The sequence below is a fragment of the Chiloscyllium punctatum genome, chromosome 1 (genome assembly GCF_047496795.1).
Source record: "Chiloscyllium punctatum isolate Juve2018m chromosome 1, sChiPun1.3, whole genome shotgun sequence".
NCBI lineage: Eukaryota > Metazoa > Chordata > Chondrichthyes > Orectolobiformes > Hemiscylliidae > Chiloscyllium > Chiloscyllium punctatum.
The window spans coordinates 136,344,200-136,365,741 of NC_092739.1; the positions used below are offsets into that span (position 1 = coordinate 136,344,200).

Below are 21,542 nucleotides of genomic sequence, written 5' to 3' on the forward strand. Positions count from 1 at the left end.
GTCATCCAGCATTCCCTACACCTACCAGCCTTTCGCCCTAACAGGAATATACTTTCTCTGGACTCTCATTATCTCATTTCTGAAGGCTTCCCATTTTCCAACCGTCCCTTTACCTGTGAATGTCTGCCCCAATTCATCTTTTGAAAGTTCTTGCCTAATACCATCTAAATTGGCCTTCCTCCATATTAGAACTTCAACTTTTAGATCTGGTCTATCCTTTTCCATCGTTATTTTAAAACTAATAGAATTAGGGTCGCTGGCCTCAAAGTGCTCCCCCACTGAAACCTCAGTCACCTGCCCTGCCTTATTTCCAAAGAGTAGGTCAAGTTTTGCACTTTCTCTAGTGGGTACCATCCACATACTGACTCAGAAACTTGTCTTGTACGCACTTAACAAATCCCTCCCATTTAAACCCTTAACACTATGGCAGTCCCAGTCTATGTTTGGAAAGTTAAAATCCCCTACCATAACCACCCTATTATTCTTACAGATAACTGAAATCTCTTTACAAATTTGTTTCTCAATTTCCCGGCTGACTATGGGTCTGTAATGCAATCCCAGTAAGGTGATCATCTTTTTCTTATTTGTCAGTTGCACCCAAATAGCTCCCCTGGATGTATTTCCAGGAATATCCTCCCTAAGTACAGCTGTAATGCTAACCCTTATCAACGCCTCCCTTTCTATCCTCCTTATAGCATTTGTATCCTGGAACATTAAACTGCCAGTTCTGTCCATACCTGAGCCATGTTTCCGTAATTGCTGTGATATCCCAGTCCCATGTTCCCAACCATGTTTTGAGTTCATCTGCCTTCCCTGTTCAGCCTCTTGCATTGAAATAAATGCAGTTTAATTTATCAGTCCTGCTTTGTTATCTGCTTTGTTCCTGCCTGCCCTAACTGTTTGACTCTCTTCTTTTTTCATATGTTAACTATAGTTTTTCACCAGTCTGTGAAAGTTATGTTTGGGGTGATGGTTTTTCATGCGTAGAAGTGGTTGTTGCTTATTTTTTTGAAAATAAGTATTAACTTGTGCCTATAACCTTATACAAATTTTAATTAAGTGGTGTTAATGCTTTTCTTGTTGTGACGTTAAGATTAATGGAAAGTTGGTTATTATTGTGGGTATTTATAAATTATTTTAACTTGCTTCTGTGCTGGTCCAAGTACTTCATGTATCAACAGAATTCCAGACGATCTTGTTAGTGTATGATCACATCAGCTAATAAATGAATTTGTAAGAACAAAAAAGCAGTCCCTAAAAGTCAAAAAATAACTTTCAACCAATCTCAAGGGGAATGCTTGAAAAAGAATAATTTAACTTAATGACAGCTCGGGACTTGAAATGAGATGGATCATCCACATGGGCACTTATGGCCGAGGATAGTTGCAAATATGCCAGCTTTACCTTTAGCAGTTCTGTACTTTACTGACCAAGTTGGCCAAGTCGTCATGGTGTCACCGAGCTGCTTTTGGCGATGAACTTTGAACTTTGAATTCCTCCACCCTGAGTTCATCCCTTGTCTGTTTTGTGCCTAGACTCTGGACAAATGTGCTGATACCTTTATTAATATGATAGCATATTTATAGAACAGAATGTGTATGCAACTTCCTTTTTGCTACTAAGCATCTCTCTTCAATTTATAAAGCTTGTATTGTATTAACAGATTTTTATGCTTAGTTGTGGTTAACAATTTCTTTGATTGGAAAAAAAATCTTCAGTGAAGTCTTAAAATTTCATTGATTTCTGAAATAAATTGTCAAAAGTAACTGGTGGATGTTTCTATATGTTTGGATTTAACTTTGATTATAGTTTCTAATGACATTTCAAAGATAACCTCTACGTTTGTGCAATTATTTTTTTAAGAAAGAAGCTGTTTTATGCAATGAGCTGAGAAAGAAGCTAGCATTGACTTCAGTAATTTACATAGGTTGCGTAGTGCTCCTGTAGCTGTGAGGTTTGTGACTAACACCACCAAGGAGTGTAAACGAACACTGTTTGAACGACTACAGAAGCTCAACTTTGACATCCATGAGGAAGAGATCTTCACATCTCTAACGGCAGCCAGAAATCTTGTTGAGCAAGAGCAGGTCAGACCGTTACTTTTGGTGGATGATAGTGCACTTGAAGACTTTGAAGGTATGCTGACTCTGAAGGGCTTTGAATGGGATGGTACAGAGGGATAAGACTTGTCAAAGAACCAAACAACTACTGCACTGCAGAAGGAGGCTATTCAGCCATCATGTCTACTGGCTGTCCAAGTCAGCCTGATGACTTAGTGCCATTCTACTGCCTTTGCATCATATCTTTGCAGATTGTTTCTATTTAAATAATTATCCCTTTTAAATGCCTCAATTGAACCTGCCTCCTCTCACTTTTCTAGGCAGTGCATTTCATACTCCTAATATGATATTGATCAAATGCAGACAAATGAGACCAGTTTAAATTGTGTAAACTGGACGGCATGGGTAAGCTGGGCTTGCTTCCATGCTATAGACCTCCTATAACTACTCACTGTGTGAAAATGTTTCTTCTCACAGTCCATTGATTTCTTTTGCAAATCGCTTTAAATTTGTGCATTCTCGTTTTTGATCCTTTTAGAAATGGGAACAGTTTTTCCCCCTTTGCTCATGATTTTGAATACTTCTATAAAATTTCCTTGTAGCCACCTTACCTGTGAAGATGAGTCCCAACCTGTCGATCCTCCTATATCTGAAGTTTCTCATCCCTGGAAAGACTTCTGCATTCTCTCCAATGCGTTCACATCTGACCTACAAGATAGCACCCAGAACTGTACACAAGATGGTTTAACAACCATCTTAGACAAGTTCAGCATCAACGCCTTGCTATTTTGCTCTAAACCCCATCAAGTAAAGTCTCGGATGGTGTATGTTTCATTAATTGCGCTCTCTCTGCCTGTCATACAGTTTCAATGAGCTATGCACAAATATATAAATCCCACTGCTTTTGTACCCTTTGAAATTGTTATATTGTCTCTCGATGCTCTTCCTGCCAAAATGCATCACCTCGTGCTTCGCTGTATTGAACTTCATCTGCCACCTCTTTGCTAACTTCCTTACCTTATCTCTGTCCTTTTGAGATTTGCACTGTCCTTCTCACTGTTTTCAATATATCCAGGTTTTGTAACATCCATAAAGTGTCCCCTTACTGACCGTTGAGGAACCCTACTACAAACCTTCATCTAACCTGAAAAATACCCATTGAGCTGAATTCTCTTCCTTATTACTCAACCAATTTGTAACAATGTTGCTACTGTCACTATTATTCCAACTTTTTTGTGTAAAACAATTGAGTAAAGTATAAAATACTTTCTGCAAGTCCATATATACCATGTCAACAATATTACCATCTGCAACCCTTGTTACCTCTTCAAAATGTCCAACAAGTTAGTTAAACACCATTTCACCTTTGGAAATGTGTGCTGACTCTTCCAAATCAACCCACCTTTATCCACGTGACTACTAATTATTTCCCAAATGATTGTTTCCAGAAGCTTTCCAATAACTGAAGTTAAACTTAAGGGGCGGCACGGTGGCACAGTGGTTAGCACTGCTGACTCACAGCACCAGAGACCCGGGTTCAATTCCCGCCTCGGGCAACTGTCTATGTGGAGTTTGCACATTCTCCCTGTGTCTGCGTGGGTTTCCTCCGGGTGCTCCGGTTTCCTCCCACAGTCCAAAGATGTGCAGGTTAGGTGAATTGGCCATGCTAAAATTGCCCGTAGTGTTAGGTAAGGGGTAGATGTAGATGTAGATGTAGGGGTATGGGTGGGTTGCGCTTCGGCGGGGCGGTGTGGTATTGTTGGGCCGAAGGGCCTGTTTCCACACTGTAAGTAATCTAATCTAATCTAATCTAAAACTGACACTCTGGAGTTATCCTTGCAACTATTTTGTAAACAAGGTTGTCAGGTTTGCAGTTCTCAAGTTTTCTGGCACTTTCCTTGCAGCTAGGGAAGATTGAAAGATTATGGCCAGTGCCTCAGCACTTTCAGCACACCTTTCCTTCAACATCCTTTAATGCATCTCATCTGGTCCCAAAGCCTCATTAGCTTTAAGTACCAAAACTCTATCTGACACTTCACCTTTATCAACTTTTGTCTTTGTAATTTAAAACTCGCTATTATGATGTTGGTATGAAGGCTAGCTGTCACCCTGAATCAGATGTTTGAATTTGCTCAAAAAAAAAAGTTAAGTCAGGCTGCTCACTTTCAGATTAGACTAAACTGAGATCCTTTTTGCTTGCTGAAGTGGGTGGAAAATATCTTGTGGCACAGGGAGCTACTCCAGTGCCCCTGAAAGCCATTTCAATTCAAAAATAAACCAATAGAAACAGATGAATTGGTCACTTATCTTGTTGATTGTGAAACTATGCACAAATTGACTGCCACATTTGTTTGCCATAACAATATCAACTATGCATTAATATTGTTTGGTTATATTGCACTTTGATACATTCTATTGACGTGAGGTAATTTGCGTCCGACCCAGGACTGAACAAGATATGAAGCTGACAGAGCAATGGAAGTTTATCTAACTGCATGTGAATAGGTGGAGCAACCAGAAATTTGGAGGAAATAAAATCAAATTATGTTTGAGAACTTCTCTTTTAAGTAACAAAAAATAATCAAGAATTGTCTCTTCTTGGAGCACTTTCTATCGAGTTCGAAAAGTTAATCAAAATGTTTATTTTTCAGGAATAGACACAAGTGATCCTAATGCTGTGGTTATTGGATTAGCTCCACAGCACTTCAATTACACTACATTGAACAAGGCATTCAGGTAAGAGTAACAGTAAAATAATGGAGAGGCCCATGCCTCTGAGTCAGGAAGCCTGGGTCCAAGTCCCAACTGCTCCAAAAGTGTGTAATAACATCACTCAACAGGTTGATTAGAATGTATATGAAAATGAAATAATATTGTTATGTTGGATGGAAATAGCCTCGTGACACTCACTGTCTCAGCTTGCAAGTGAGGAATGTATGAGGTTACTGAGGGAGCCTGTTGTACCATAGCCGAGAAACTCAGCACCTCCAAGGGAAAGGGAGGAACTTTTTGGAATTGACCTGGAGTTATCTTCATTTTCAGGTATAAGCACAAAAACTGGCATTGTCATGGCAAGTAATCTTTGAATAATAAAGTTTTTTTAGTATCAAAAAAACAGACAGGAGATAAATTGCCTACCCTGTTTTTAAAAAACATTAGATAGATATCAGGAGAAACAACGGCTCAGCGGCTATCCTTCAAGTCCTCTAAGAATAAGTGATCACAGCTTATTTACTGTTCTTCTATATTAAAGTGCGTAACTATAATTTATCTACCAATCCAATCACTTAACTAGTCTACATCATTTTGCACCTCTTTGCATCTTCCTCATTGCTAACTGACTTTCCTAGGTTTGTATCATCAGGAATATGAAAACGGATATGTTTGCATTCAGTCCTTCATTGAAGTAATTGTTATTAGGTAATAAACGGCTGTGGGTTGAGCAATGATCCTTGAGCCATTCTGTTAATTGCGCCTTGCATGTAAAATATGACAGGATTGTACCTAATCTCTGTTTTCTGATATCCAGTCCACATCTGGTGCTAATATATGACCATCAATCCTGATTATATAATCTGCCATCTTCTCGCTTGCCTTGCCTTGTTTCCAAAAACTTATGTCTCCCTATTTAGCAGAGTTTTCATCTCTTCCCCACCCCCCCCACCCCCAACTTTGCTGTGTGAATATCATTCTTGATTATTCTTTTCTTCATTGTTTTTTTTTCAACTAATTTTGCTTCTTTCTTATTTTATCCTTTATCTTAAGACAACCTGGGTCCAGCTACCTTAGCAACCAAAAGTACAGTTGGACAGGCTGCTACAAATGATCCCTATAGCTAAAGATTGCAAGATACATCTCCTCTTCCTCTCTGGAGGTGAATATGACAGTCAGCATTCCACCCCTCACAGTCCAAAGATGTGTAGGTTGGATGGTTTGGTCATGCTAAATTGTCCAATCATGTCGAGGGATGTACAGGCTAGTTGGATAGACCAAGGCAAAATGCAGGATTACGGAGATAGGGTAGTGGCGTGGCTCTTCGGAAGGTCGGTGTGGTTTTGATGAGCTGAATGGCCTACTTCCATACTGTAGGGATTCTATGTCGAGAGTTCTAAAATGGAAAAATGCAGAAGATTCAGACAACTTCAGAGTTCCAATAGGTGATAGATAGCAACTGCAAAGGATGAAGGTACCTAGACTTCTGTGAATTATTTAACAATTTTACAACTTTGTTAAACTATTCGAAGATCAAGGTTCTGTGTAGGTGGAGTTAAGATTTGGAACAGCCTTGACTACATGGAAGAGCTAATCAGACAGAACTTACCAGATACAATATCTTGCCTACCAAACCCAAGTATGCAAGGCTGTTGACAGCACTTTTTTGTCTGCTTGTAAAGAAGAGATATTTACACATCAAAGATAGATACATGAGAAAATTATATTCTTTAATCAACCATGACAGAAAAACAAAAAATATTCCAAATTAAAAGGAAAACTGCTGAAACTATGAAATAAGATGGAAAAATAGTAACCAAAAAATCTGCCTTTCTGAGGAAGGGTTACTAGACCTAAAACATTAACTCTGCTTTCTCTCCACAGATGCTGCTAGACCTGCTGAGCTTTCCCAGCAATTTCTGTTTTTGTTTATGATTTTCAGCATCCACAGTCCTTTGAGTTTTATTTGGTATTTAACTCATTGGTACACCACTGCCAAGCATGCCCACCTTTAAGAAGTTCTGTACCCCTCTCCGACAGGATTTACATTCTAATCGTTTTTGCTGTCCATGCTCATTAATTTCGATGTTCCTCCTCATGTTTGACCAGGTATTTGCTAAAACCTGTTCCCACAACCACACCACATTCTTCAGTGACTGTCTCTGGCTCAGACTCACCCCATGTGGATTTCAACACAAGTTTCATCCTTAGTGCTTTGAATCCACCCAGGACCATAGGTATCTCGTGACGTTCAAAGTTCTACAGACAGCTGTTCTCACTGCACCCTGAGATCCACACTCAATGCTATGTTTCATCATATGCACACTCTTGAGATCTCTCTCCAACAGCATCATCACGCTGGCTCAGGGCTGCACCACTCCCCGGTTCCACTTCATCCGCTGGTTCAGTCCGTGTGCTAACAAGAAACCTTTTCTTTTCCTTTCAGACATCAAGGCACAAGATGCAATACCTCAGAGATACCTACACCCCTCTGAAAACTTTCATCCCTTTCCCTCTGACTTCATCCCTTCCCTGAACCCTACCTCTTTACTGTCCCTCCTGACGTTCTGCTCTCCGATGCTAAATGTTCTGCACTCAGCAAAGGTCTCAGTCTTATCCCTCTGTCCCCACCTTGATGAATTTTGGGCACAACATAACATTAAACTCTTCTTCTGTTGCCTTCAAAACTCATTTCTTTGGACAAGTGTCCTCTCCCTGTCCCACAGACCCCTTCACTCGCCTCCAACACTATTAGTTCTGAGGAAGGGTCACTCAACCCAAAATGTAAAGTCTGATTTCTCTCCCATGAAAAACAGTAAACTGTTTAGCATTTCTAAACTGCATTTGAAATTATCTGGTGGTGAACCACCTTGGATATGAACTTATTTCAGTACTAGGACAGTTAATCTGGAAAATGACTAAAAATTGGAACAGAAAGAAAGACTTGCATTTATATACCATTCTTCTGGACTTTGGAAATCTCCAAGTTTATTACAGCAATGAACTACCTAAAGTACTCACTATTCAGAAAATACAGCGGTCAATTGCTTCCATAAATAGCAATGTGATGGTGATAATTACTTGGTAATGCTGGGTGAAGGATGAATTTGGTACTTTCATATGAGATCTAACAGGAAGATGAACGTTTTATGTACTCACATAATTGAATTGAATTTATTGTCACGTGTACCGAGGCACAGTGAAAAGCTTTGTCTTGCGAGCAATGCAAGTAGATCACAGAGTTAAGTAGCATAGACAGTAGATAATAGGTAAACAACGGCAAAAACAAACACATAGGTACAGGCAAATGCTAAGAGTTTGTGAGTCCATTCAGTATTCTAACAATAATAAGGTAGAAACTATTTCAAAACCAGCTGGTGTGTGCATTCAGGCTTCTGTATCTTCTCCCTGATGGTAGAGGTTGTAGAAAAACATTGCCAGGGTGGAATGGATCTTTGAGAATGCTGGTGGCCTTTCCTTGAGAGCGGGCCTGGTAGACGGATTCTATAGATGGGAGGTTGGCCCTTGTGATTGTCCGGGCCGAGTTCACCACTCTCTGTAACTGTCTCTGATCTTGAATGGTACAGTTGCCATACCAGGTATTGATACATGCAGACAGAATGCTCTCGATGGTGCACCTATAAAAGTTGGTAAGGGTATTCGTTGTCTTGCCAAATTTCCTCAGCTGCCTGAGGAAAAAGAGACATTGTTGGGCCTTTGTAACCAGTGCGTTCACATGGAGTCCAAGAAAGCTTGTTGTTGATGACCATTCCCAGGAGCTTGACACTGTCCACTCGTTCCACCTCTGTGCTGTTAATGTGTATGAGTAACATCCCACTGAGACTCAATAATGAGTTCCTTGGTTTTGCTGGTATTGAGACCTAGGTTATTCTCAGTGCACCATTTTTTCTAGGTCTTCCACCTCCCATCTGTAGTCTGTTTCGTTGCCATCTGAGATTCAACCGACTATGATAGTGTCATCAGCGAACTTGTAAATGGCGTTAGTCTAGTATTTGGTGACGCTGTCATGGGCATACAGTGAGTCCAGTAGGGGGCTGAGTATGCACCTCTGGGGGGCTCCAGTGTTGAGTGTTAATGAGGATGAAATATTTTCCCAATCTTCTCTAATTGTGGCCTGTGTCAAGAAATGGAGGATCCAGTTGTAGAGAGTGGGGCTTAGTCTGAGATCATTAAGTTTAGTAATCAGTCTCGAGGGGATAATAGTACTGAAGGCTGAACTGTAGTCAATGAGTAGGATTCTTATGTAGCTGTTCTTAGTGTCAAGATGCTCTAGGGAGGAGTGAAAGATAAGTGATATGGCATCTGACGTGGATCTGTTGGGTCAAGAGTAGTGGGGAAGCTGGAGTTGATTAATGCCATGACCAGTCTTTCAAAGCACTTCGTGACCATGAAGTTAGGGCCACTGGGCAATAGTCATTGAGACATGCTGCATGAGCTTTCTTAGCCACAGGGATGATGTTGGCTCTCTTGAAACAGGCAGGGACAGTGGCCTGCTGCAGGGAGAGGTTGAAGATGTCCAAGAAGACCTCTGTCAGTTGATCTGCGCATGCTCTGAGTGCGCAGTCTGTTACCCTGTCTGGTCCCATCGCTTTCCTTGGATTCACACAAAGGAAAACTGGTCATACCTCTGATGCAATGACTGTTGAGATAGATTCGTCAGGATTTGTCGGAATAGGTGTTACCTCTCTGCCGAAATACTGCTCAAAGTGAGCATAGAAGGCATTGAGACAATCTGGGAGGGATGTGTCATCTGCTATTTTGCACTGTCTCTTTTTAGAACCTGTGATATCATTCAGTCCTTTCCATAGTCATCGGATGTTTGTCTGGCTTTCTAGTTTAGATCAGAACTGGTCCTTGACTGTCTTAATGGCTCTGCGAAGGTCATACTTAGATTCCTTAATTTGAGTATGTCTCCTGATCTGAAGGCCTCACGCCTGGTTTTGAGCAGGTTCTGCATGTGCTGATTCATCCAGGGTTTCTGTTGGGGAACACCCGGATTGATTTCCTCAGTATGCAGTCCTCCACACACTTGCTGATAAAGTCTGTGACGGTGGTGGCGTACTCGTCCAAGGTACCTGCAGACTGTTTGAACACGGCCCAATCAGCCGACTCCAGACAGCACCAGAGTTGATCCTCTGTCTCCTCCGACCAGCACTGGACCTGTATCCGTGAGGGGGGTCTCCTGTTTGAGCTTTTGCCTATAAGCCGAGAGAAGAAGCACGGCATTATGGTCAGAGTTCCTGAAATGAGGGTGGGGGGTGGAATGGTAGGGATCCTTCACAGTGGTGTAGCAGTGGTCTAAAATGTTCGGGCCCCTGGTGGGGCAGAGAATGTCCTGGTGGTACTTGGGCAACACCTTCCTTAGATTGGCTTGATTGAAGTCACCAGTTACAATAAACAGGGCCTCGGGGTGTTCTGTCTCTAGGGTGTTAGTGGTGGAGTACAGCACATCCAGAGTTTCCTCAACCTTTGCTTGTGGGGGTACACAAAGTGACATATCAGCGTTAGTGTTGACCAGTAGCTTAGTGTTTTACAAAGCTGAGCTGAATGCAGTTTGTCTAATGGACTTGGCTTTATAGGCAGAAAGGGGTTATGGAAGATTTTGAGTTCTTGGAAAAATATATTTTGAGTAATTTCACTTGTGTCTTGAACTGGTAACTTAACAATGGGGCCTAAATTCTGGAATTACTTCTGTAAACCTCTCCACTTCTCTACTTTTCTCACCTCCTTTCTGTGAAGCACTTTGGAATGTCTTAATATACTGTATTAAGAGTGTGATCATAAATGTGTTTAAATGAATCAGTTGCTTCCTAATACTTGTAGTGTTGAAAAGGGAAGGGGGAAGCATTGATTCTTGGTTATGGACAACAATAATAATTTTGCAGATACACCTTAAATGTATTATGCAGAGTATCTTAATGAGTTGAGGGCCAGACGTGGCTTGCTTCTACTCCAGAGTTTAATAACATGTTGAAATATTCTCTAGGTTCACACAAAAAAAAACAATCCTGGCAAGGTACTGTACCCATAGAACTATGTTTACAGAAAAGGACAACAAAAATCTTTTTTTCTCTACATACAATTGCTCCTCATATAAACTTGGTCTATGTCTGTCTTCTCTTATCCGGTCTTTCACCTAGGTTAATTTTAGATGGTGCTCCTCTAATTGCTATACACAAAGCAAGGTACTACAAAAAACTGGATGGCTTATCACTTGGGCCAGGACCTTTTATCACTGGGCTGGAATATGCAACAGATGTCAAGGCCACAGTAGTAGGAAAACCAGAGAAACCATTCTTCCTTGAGGCTCTCCGAAGCATTGGATGCCAACCAGAAGAGGCAGTTATGATTGGTGATGTATGTACTGAGCTTGTCAACTGACTGAATTTGTCAACTGAACTTGCCTTTCTTTCACTCCTTCCTTTCCTTTTTTTTTAAATTCAGTATTTGGCTTTAGCTCTCCTTCTGTTTGGTCTCCTTTGGCCTTAAAAGGAAACAGTAAAGACCAATGGCATAGCTAATGTACTGTTAATATTGCCTTCTATCAGTTTGTTTTCTTTGGAGGTTAGAATCTGCTGATACTTTCAGATTCAGAATGAATTTATAGCACCGTCTGTTACGAGTTGGTCAGGTGGTCACTCCTATCACATGTAAGAACTTCATTTGTTTCACACTTTTAAGCAATTCTTTGTGTTCTTGCAGTATCGTTATTGGGTAAGTAGAACATCTTTGACATTGAGTCTGGGCAGCCATGCCCTGGTCAGACAGAGTAATATTTCCTAGAAATTTGTTTCAATCCTAGATACAGAAAGAATATCACTTATCATTACACCTGCCTCGGTTCTCCAGAATTGAGTGGTACTTGGGATGGGGGTCTCTAAGCGAAGTGTCACAGTACTTGGTCTGATTTGTTGGTTTTTTTGCATTTCGATTACATCTGACTCTAGCTGTTTTATGGATACCAGTTTACAGTGATGTGGGATTGCTGAAATCTGTCTTTTTAGAATGAATTCGTGAGTTTTTAAGTATTTTACACTCACTAATTTCCTCAGGTTCAGTGGGTGAGTCACTATTCTGTTGAATTGGAAATGTTTCTTTTCCTGTCCATAATAAATGCAGCAAGCCCTGTGGTCCGACAGAGAATACTTGACATGATTTTTAGTTTACCATATACAGAGATATCTCCTCACCTGCTGAGCTCTGCCAGTTGTTAAGGCTATAAATCACTGCGTTGAATTTGGTTTTTGTAAATTAAGTCAAACAAATGGTAGAAAAAAAATTAGTTTGCATTAACTGTATCTCTTATAGATAACAGTAAAGTCACTTCCATGCTGGTGCTCAGTACTACGATAACCCTTAAAACACACTTCTTATTGGTTTTGCATCACTTTTTGAAGAAGAGGAGCTGTATAATATTTAAATTTGAGAAAGACTGCATGCAGGAAGCTACAGAACAGAGAATCATAAGATTCATACAGTGTGGAAGCAGCCCATTGAATCCATACCAGACTCTCTGAAGAGCAGGGGGAGATGATTGCTTAGTGGTATTATCACTGGATTGTGAATCTAGAGATTCAGTTAATGTTTTAGGAATCTGGGTTCGAATCTCGCTGCTGCAGATGGCGAAATTTGAATTCAATAAAAAAAGTCTGGATTTGAGACTAATGATGACCATGAATCCATTGTCTATTGTCAGAAAAATCCTATCTGGTTTATTAATTTCCTTTAGGGAAGGAAACTGCCATCCTTCCCTCATCTAGCCTACATCAGATATCAGATATAATATGGTTAATTGTCCTCTGGGCAAATAGGAATGGGCAATAAATGCTGCCTAGCTAGCGACATCCTCATCCTGTGAAAGAATAAAGGATACCACCCAGAACTGACCCCTACCCTATAATCCTGAACTTCCCATGGCAATTTTCCTAGCCTCATTCCTGATGAAGGGCTCCTGCCTGAATCATCGATTCTTCTGCTCCTCAGATGCTGCCTGACCTGCTGTGCTTTTCCAGCACCACACATTCTCGACTCTGATCTCCAGCATCTGCAGTCCTCGCTTTCTCCTAAACTTCCTAGCCTGCACATCCCTATACACTTTGGGCAATTTAGCATGGCCAGTCCACCTAACCTGCACATATTTGGACTGTGGGAGGAAACTGGTGCAGCCCAGAGGAAACCCATGCAGACATGGGGAGAATGTGCAAACTCCACACAATCACCTGAGGGCGGAATTGAACCCAGGTCCCTGGTGCTGTGAAGCAGCAATGCTAGCTATTAATCCATCCTGTCCACTCGAGGGATTTAGGAGTCCTTGTCCACGAATCTCAAAAAAAAAGTAAGCATCCAACTTTAAAGGTAATAGGAAAGCAAATGGAATGCTGGCATTTATTTCAAAGGGAATGGAGTATAAAGTAAGGAAGTTTGACTAAAATTTTAACAAAGCGCTCGTCAGACCACTGCTGGAACTTTGTGAACAGCTTTGGGCTTCTTTGCTGTACATCTCTATGACTCTATAAAAGATATATTGACATTGGAGACAGTCCTGTGAAGATTCAATGGGCTGATAATAGCTATGGAGGGATTGCCTAATGAGGCAAGGTTCAGTGGTTTGGGCATTAACCAAAAAACAAAAAGAACTGTGGATGCTGGAAATCCGAAACAAAAAGTCATTACTGAAAAATCTCAACAGGTCTGGCAATATCTGTGGAAAGAAATTAGAGTTAATGTTTTGGGTCCACTGATCCCCCTTCAGAACAGAATTCTGTCTTTTGAGTAGTTTTGGGCCTGTACTCATTGAAATATAGAAGAATGAGAGGTGTCCTTATTGAAATAGGCAAGATTCTCTGGGGACTTAACAGGACAGATGTGGATTGGTTGATTTCTTTCAGTGGGAGTTTAGGACCAACAGGCATAATCTCAGAATAAGGTGCCACACATTTAAAACAGATGAGGAGGAATTTCTTCTGAAGGTAGTAAATCTGTAATTATTTACTGCAGAGGGCTGTCGAGGCTGGGTCATTAAATATATTCAAGTTTGAGGTAGATTTTTTTTTAATAAGTAATAGAATCAAGGGTTATAGCGGGGGGAAGGCAGGAAAGTGGAGTTGAAAATTATCAGATCAGTCGTGATCTCATTGGGTGACAGAGTTGATTCGATGGACTGAATGGCCTACTTGTACACCTGTGTTTTATCATATGGTCATTTTTGCTTTTATGGAATTTCTAGCTTCACCCTAACCAGTAGTTTCAGATTGAATGCTGACTAGTGCAAAATCATCTTCAAAATATCTTGAATGGTGTAATTAAAAATTCACTGAAATAAATAGATTGGGGTGGCATTGTGGCTCAGCAGTTAGCACTACTGTCTTACAGCGTCAGGGACCCAGGTTCGATTCCACCCTCAGGTGTTTGTGTGGAGCTTGCACATTCTTGCTGTGTCTGTGTGGGTTTCCTATAGATGCTCCAGTTTCCTTCAGTGGTCCAAAGATGTGCAAATTAGGTGGATTAGCCATGGTAAATTGCCCCTAGTGTCCAGGAATGTGCAGGCTAAGTAGATTAGCCATGGAAAGTGCAGGGTTACAGGGATAGGGTAGGGTTGGGAGTGGGTGAAATGGTCTTTGGAGGGTTGGTGTGAACTTGATGGACCAAATGGCCTGCTTCCACACTATAGGGATTCTATGATTCTATGATGTATGACATTAAGAATATGCCACAGCAGTATTAGATAGTCAGCCATTTAAAAGATTTAAAATGTCTGCCTATAAGAATCTCTATTTATATTGACCTTGATGAGGAAACAAGATCTCGGATTTTGAAATATAAGGCGTAGAAGGTGTAAGCTAAAGAGTTGAATAAAGTGTTGATTGAGTCAATGATGGAGGAATGTGTCCAATTTTGGCAATGGAGCAGTTTAAGAAAATTGCAGAAAATATTGTTGGGATTATATTTTTAAGAGAAGGTATGGGATATGAAGGTTAAGAGAGCCATCCAAAATTCTGAAAGTTTTGATCAAGTAATTTGGAATAAAAGTCTATTGTGATGGTATCCTTAAGATATACATTTAAAATCACAAACTGAAGGGAGACTTATGTTTTTCAAAATACAGTTTGGTTTCTTGAATTCATGAAAAACTTAGTGCAGTGATCTAAATTTTCCTATTTCTTCCCCTCCTCTTGCTCTCCCTCCATTCTCTTTCCCTTCTTTTTCCACCTCCCCACACACCTCCACTTTTCTTCCTTCTGTTTTCCCTCCCTGTCCCACTCTGTTGTCCCTCCCTCTCCACTTCCAATTGCATTGCCTGAACTGTTACCTTCCTATTTTAGTGCTTCACCTCAAGCCTCTCCTCATTCCAGTCCCCTCAAACTCCGATCAGTTCTCTTGTCTTCCACTACCCTCCATGTCCACCTTTTGTGGAATATTCAAAATTGGTTTTTACCACTCTGTGAAATATATGCATGATGATTTATTTATACCTGTTTTAAATGAAATGCAATTGTTAACTACTGACTACATTTTATCTGTCTTCCTAAACATCACTTCATATTCCATTTTGGCACGTACTTCATATTATAAACAAGCGAACTATACAGCAACTTAAAACATACGTTCGTGGCATTTTTTCATCTGTGTACCATGGTTTGCTCACGAGAATCATCTTGAATTCTTGCCTTTAACACAACAATAACTTGTGTTCTTGATTAATCTTCATGTCTAAGTAAATATTCTTTTAAGTCTTATGGCCTTAGGAAGATTACCTATTACTGACATTGTGCTGACTGGTCTATGCATAACTTGCTTATCTCTTCTTAAACTGAGATGTTACATTGGTAACCTTCCCATCCAATTTCCATATTGAATAACAGTTAAAAGATTGTAGTTAAAGTTTCTTTTATTTATTTCACACTTCATTCAGCATTCTAGAATGTAAATGATCAGGGCCTGGTGCATCAATCATTTGAGTTTCATGATCTCTACATTTGGCGACTATTTCATTAACGTTTTCATTATCACTATGCAATATGCTTCTGTGGGAATAGGCCAAGTTCACATTTAGCATCTTTCATCCTTCAGAAAATATTTTGTGTTCCATCTCTAATTAGCCTACACTTTTTTTAAACCACCCTTTTTCTACTGTTTAAGAAATCCTTTACAGTTTTTGGGAGATATATAGCTTTGTTTACAGTTATCTCCCCTTAATCTACTCTGCTACCTTGCTTATTTCTGTTGCTTAATTTTTTTTCTGTTCCATCTTGTGTAGAAAAGGAGAAATGTTAACTTTGACTAATTTTTTGTCTCTAGGATGCTAGGGATGACGTTGGTGGAGCACAAAATGCTGGGATGTTGGGGATTTTGGTAAAAACTGGTAAGTATGCTTATAACTATTTCCAAAACTTATAGTGAATGTTTTATTTTGCTCTCGCCACCCATCCAGACTAATTCAGTAAAAAGAGGTAATACTTTGCCTTCTGAATTTTCTTTAGATGTTTACTTAGGTTAATATGTTGTCTCTCTTGTTTTCTTTTTATTTATATTCTGAAATTGCTCATAAAAAAGTGTGACATTTTCACAATGATGTTATTACTTACCATCATTTTAAGAGGGATAAACCAAGAAGCAACAGTCCAGTGAGTCTAACGTCTGTGAAATGGAAACCACTGGGGAAGAAAATTGCAGGAACAGAATTAATCTCCACTTGGAGAGCCAAAGTTAACCAAGATGGGTCGAGAAAAGTCCACATGGCTTTGTAAAGGGGAGATCACATCTAACAAATTTGATTGAATTTTAAGGATATGCCTAGGTGTGTAGATGATATTACAGTTGATGTACTCTACATGGGCTTCAGTAAGGCTTTTGACAAATTCTCACATGGCAGACAGGTTAAGAAGGTAAGACCCCACGGATCCAGGGAAATTTGACAAATTGGATCCAAAATTGACCTAGTGGCAGGAAGCTGAGGATAATGGTTGTTGAAGCAAAAAAAAACTATGTCCAGTGGCATACCAAAGGGGTGCTGGGATCCTTGCTGTTTGTTGTATACATTAATGATGTAGACATGATCGTAGGCAGTAATGATCAGTAAATTTACAGATTACATGAAAATTTGAGGAGGAAGGCCTTAGATTACAGGATGGTTTAAACTTTGGAGGCAGCAGGACAAGTAGATAAGGAAGTTAAGAAGGCTAATGGGATACTTGCCTTTATTAGTCAATGCATTGAATAAAAAAGCAAAGAGGTTATGATGGAGTTGTATCTTTTAGGCTATGGCTGTAGTAGTCTGTACAGTTCTGGTTGCCACATCATAGAAAAGGTCTGATTGCACTAGAGAGTGCAGAGGGGATTCATCAGGATGCTGCCTGGGCTGGAATGATTCAGCTATGAAGAGACCCTAGATGACTGGGGTTGTTCTCTCGAGAGCAGAGAAGGCTCAGATGATTGAGATACAAACTTCTGAGGTGTGTGTTTGAAAGATTCCTTAAATCTGTGCCCCGTTGGTTATTAATCTCTCTATTAAACAGGATGTTTAGAGGTAATTTGAGGAAAACATTTTTCACCCAGAGAATTGTGGGTTTCTGGAACTCACTGTCTAAAACGGTAATAGAGGTGGGAACCCTCAAAATGCACAGAAGGTTAAGATGAGCACTTGAAACACCTTAGCATACAACAGTATGGGTCAAGTGCTGGAAAATGGGATTAGAACAAAGATTTTTCCCTGGGGTGGAGGAGTCCAGAACTAGAGGGCATAGGTTTAGAGTGAGTGGGGAAAGATATAAAAGGGACCCAAAGGGCAACTTTTTAACGCAGGGGGTGGTGCATATATTGAATGAGCTGCCAGAGGAAGTGGTGGAGTCTGGTACAATTACAATGTTTTAAAGGCATCTGGATGGGTATGTGAATAGGAAGGGTTCAGAGGGATATGGGCCAAGTGCTGGCAAATGGGACTGGATTAATTTAGGATATCTGGTTAGCATGGATGATTTGGACCAAAGGGTCTGTTTCTGGGTTGTACATCTGACTCTATGACCAACATAGACGTGATGGGCCAATGTCCTTTTCCCTTGCTGTAAAAGCTCTGTGATTTATGATATTGAACAATTTTTTAAAGATTGTAATCATCAAGTGAATTCTCTGTTGCTAGTTCATATAAGCTATTTGCAAAAACAAAAATAAATCTTTGATGTATCACCAACACTCATTTTACTGCTGCTTATTTCCTTCAGGAAAATACCAACCTGGAGATGGAGGAAAAACAAACCCTCCTCCATATTTGATATGTGATGCTTTTCCACAGGCTGTCGACCACATACTAAAGAAACTTCTGTAAAATGGATAATATCCTAGGTAGGCCACGTACTACAGATCACCAAACAACTTAAAGCTATTTTCAAATGACAATATCAAAATTTCATGTGTTGAAATTCAATCAAACACAAAGCAAAATACAAAATTTTGCACAGTTGTGTCAATGATGGATCAAACTGATATGTCATGTATTTCAATACCTATGGTCCTGGAAAATTGTCAAATTAATTTTGGAAGAAGATTGTTATTTGTCCAAGAACCAAAAGCCTCTGTTCTTGTGGGAGCAAATATCTATCACCTAATAGCATCTGGTGTTCTTGACTGTTTCCAAAGCTTAGAACTAAACCTCTATTGTGGTGCTCACTTGTCTTTGTATATCTACTTAATCTGAAATATATGGTCCCCTGTAAGACATCTGAGGTTGCGGATCCATAATTTATCTAAATATTTTTACCACCACAGACCAATCTCTTCACTTTTCTCTGGCCTGTTAGTAAGCATGTACCTGTCATGTCATAGCAATTAAAATCTTTCAAAAATTTTTGGCATAAATTTCTTTGTAAATAGACCCCAACTGACTCACTGATGTTACCTGGTATCTCATTCACTGTTATTTAAAGGTTCACATGTTTGAACAAAGTTGTATCAAGTCATCAAACATACCAGGTTCTTTTCAGTTTTCCCTTAACACATTGTTTCAAGCTTGCAATGTTTATGCCTACTAATTTTATTTTCAATATGGAAGTACAGAAGCTTGCATATAATTGTACTGCACTGTTTATTAATGAATGCTGATACATATTCTCTCAATTTTCCATAATATCTTGCTTGCTTTCTTACTGCTGCTAATTTTGAATCCAATACAACTTAAATGTTGCATTGAGTCCAAGCATTTATTTAGATCAGAAATGAGAGCCAGCAGAGCACCTTTATACACCCCATTCAATTACCAGTCCATTTCGATTTGCCAAGCCATTGTTCATAATTTAACTACTTGTTGAGTTCAGATTAATGAATCTGTGTAATTGTCAAATCTGGTTGTGTCACCATTTTGGAAAATGGAAATTGGTCTAGAAATTCTGCTTTAGCAAATTCCAGCAGTTACAGCAGAATTGGAGCTCATAGTAAATCTTGCCAAAATTTAAAAAATTCTTAGCACTGGCATTAGTTGTTTGGCACAGTTACTTTCCTGATTCCAATTCTATTTTGGTTGGAAGTTTAAACATTTAAAGTGGTGTATAATGTGCCAGCCATTTGTTTATAATCTAATTGTCCATGTATTAAATTTAGTGCCTTCATTCGTTTCCAAAGTTTGCATTCAAGATACTCTGAATAAAAGGAGGGCATATTTCCAATAGGGCTAGTGAGAGGAAGTTGAGTAGACATTTTCTAATCAACCTGTTCAGAGATATTATGACACACTTCTGCAGCACGTGGGACTTGAACCCAGGCCTATGGCAGACGCAGGGGCATTACCACTTAGCTACAAGGGCCTGAGAGGTAATGTAATTTAAATGTTTAAATCCAGAAGACCTGGAGGTAATGGATTTTGAATTGAGATCAGTTGTAAATTTTGCATTTGGGGTTATTAAGTATAAGAAAATTCCATGTTTGATGACCTGTAGGGGCCCACACTCCAGCAAATTTGAATCCTTATCATAGCCGTTCCTCAGTTTAATTCCAAAAAGATTTTTCAGAATACAGGTTAACTGCTGAGGTTATACAAATGTTGGAGTCACAAAATAGGCAGAACGAAGGTAGGATCTTCACAGCAGCTAGAACTTGCCCAATATGCTCCAATTCTGCTAAAGGAGAAAATCTAAGCTGTCATTTAACTTGTGTATAATAAGACCAATTTATAGGTATCGTTTATTCACCAGAAAATTTTGTTTTAAATGATAGTGTTTAATAAAATTATGGTAACAAACAATCTTACTGTTCAGTTTTGTGAAAACATTTTAGATCTATATAACTTCAGATTTAAAAATGGCAAAAAATTATGAATGACTTTTTCCAAGGCACATTAGTACTTCATTCATTTAGCCTCATCTTTAATGCTGTAGTACTGCATTTTTTTTCTCGTGAGCAGAATGTAAATAGGTGCAAATTTAATAAGTACCAAACAAACTCCATTGGATGGAAATTGGTGAAGGCAGACATGCACTAGGTACAGAAATAATCCATATGCTAAAATGAGTTGACCCATAATCCAACCAATACCCTAGTTTGCTGTGATCTGCCTTATACTTGTAAAACAAATCTTTTCACTGTACTTAGCTACATGTAACTACAATAAATCAAAACAAATTAAAAACCAAAAGAACTGTGGATGCTGTAAGTCAGAAAAACAAAACAAAATTGCTGGAAAAACTCAGCAGGTCTGGCAGCATCTGTGGAAAGAAATCAGAGTTAATGTTTTTCAGTTCTGATTACTACCAAAGATAATCTGCACGCGCCTTCCTCACAGGATACTTTAGTATGACACAGTTTTGGGAGAAAAATTCTGCAACAGTACTAAATTCAAGGACATTTGAAACTACAATTTTTAATATTATGAGAAAAGACTTGAGACATTTGAAAGTTTTAGGCAGCATTTCTTTTATTTTCCCATCTCACAGTTCATAAGTACAGGTATAATTTATCAAAGCATTTTAAAATTCATACACTTAATAGGAAAGTATCTAGAATTAAAGATAATGAACTAAGAGAAAATGCTGAGCAAATTTTTGTCCATTGACTGTCAATGAGGCAAATAATGGCTTTTGAACAGCATTAACCTTCTAACACAAGATTTAATCTTGGCATGGTATGAAGCAGCCATGAGTGATGAATGGATAAAGAGGCCAATAAATCATAACTCCCAGCTAATACCTGAAATTACTTAGATACCTACATATCATAAAAACTGCAATTTAAAAGTGAGATTTTTTTCACCAAAATGTTTCTTCCTCTGCTGCCTCTGTATATCGGGAAATGCTTGCCATCAATGACAGTTCTAACATTTGCTTCAATCACTGAACTGCATGTGAGTGTTGTTGTTGGTGACCTTTGTTTGAGCTATAGTTTTGCATGTCTCCATTATGTTAAAAGTACCTGTAGTCAAAAGTTTAGAAATGATGTTCCTATTGAATTTTCAACTTACAGATGCCAACTTATTCTTAAAGAAACAGTTTTGCTTTAAAATGTCATAGGAGGTCACCATAGCCAGCCTTCAATCTGGAAGAAACATTTTTTGTTGTAATTGTTTTTTGCATCTCTTGATTCATACAGATTCATATTCACGCTGCCAGGCAGTGTATTTCTGACAAAGATTCTTAGCAGATGGTTTGGTATGAATTATCACGTCAAGAACATCATTTGTGGAGATTGTTTCCAGTTGAAAAGTGGGTAGGCTGTTTTTTCCTGAATGTAAAAGAAGTGAAAATTGTAGATGCTTTATCTGGAATATAG

At 39.2% G+C, this 21,542-nt stretch overlaps 2 protein-coding genes across 5 annotated transcripts in view; one reads left to right on the forward strand and one right to left on the reverse strand.

The window, feature by feature from the left end:
- The window catches only part of hdhd2 (haloacid dehalogenase-like hydrolase domain containing 2), a 45,905-nt gene that overhangs the window by 20,913 nt on the left and 3,450 nt on the right, over window positions 1–21,542 (forward strand). For 2 of the 3 annotated variants that reach the window (XM_072574943.1, XM_072574950.1), the window contains exons 3-7: window positions 1,928–2,136; window positions 4,712–4,796; window positions 10,934–11,150; window positions 16,092–16,155; window positions 18,011–18,131. In XM_072574943.1, the coding sequence (XP_072431044.1) occupies window positions 1,928–2,136; window positions 4,712–4,796; window positions 10,934–11,150; window positions 16,092–16,155; window positions 18,011–18,114 (679 nt within the window). In that variant the 3' untranslated portion in view covers window positions 18,115–18,131. The other variant, XM_072574956.1, reaches the window with a different exon arrangement.
- katnal2 (katanin p60 subunit A-like 2) overlaps window positions 20,685–21,542 on the reverse strand; it is an 83,593-nt gene continuing 82,735 nt past the window's right edge. For both annotated transcript variants that reach the window (XM_072574937.1, XM_072574935.1), the window contains one exon: window positions 20,685–21,494. In XM_072574937.1, the coding sequence (XP_072431038.1) occupies window positions 21,432–21,494 (63 nt within the window). In that variant the 3' untranslated portion in view covers window positions 20,685–21,431. The remainder of the gene's footprint in view (window positions 21,495–21,542) is intronic.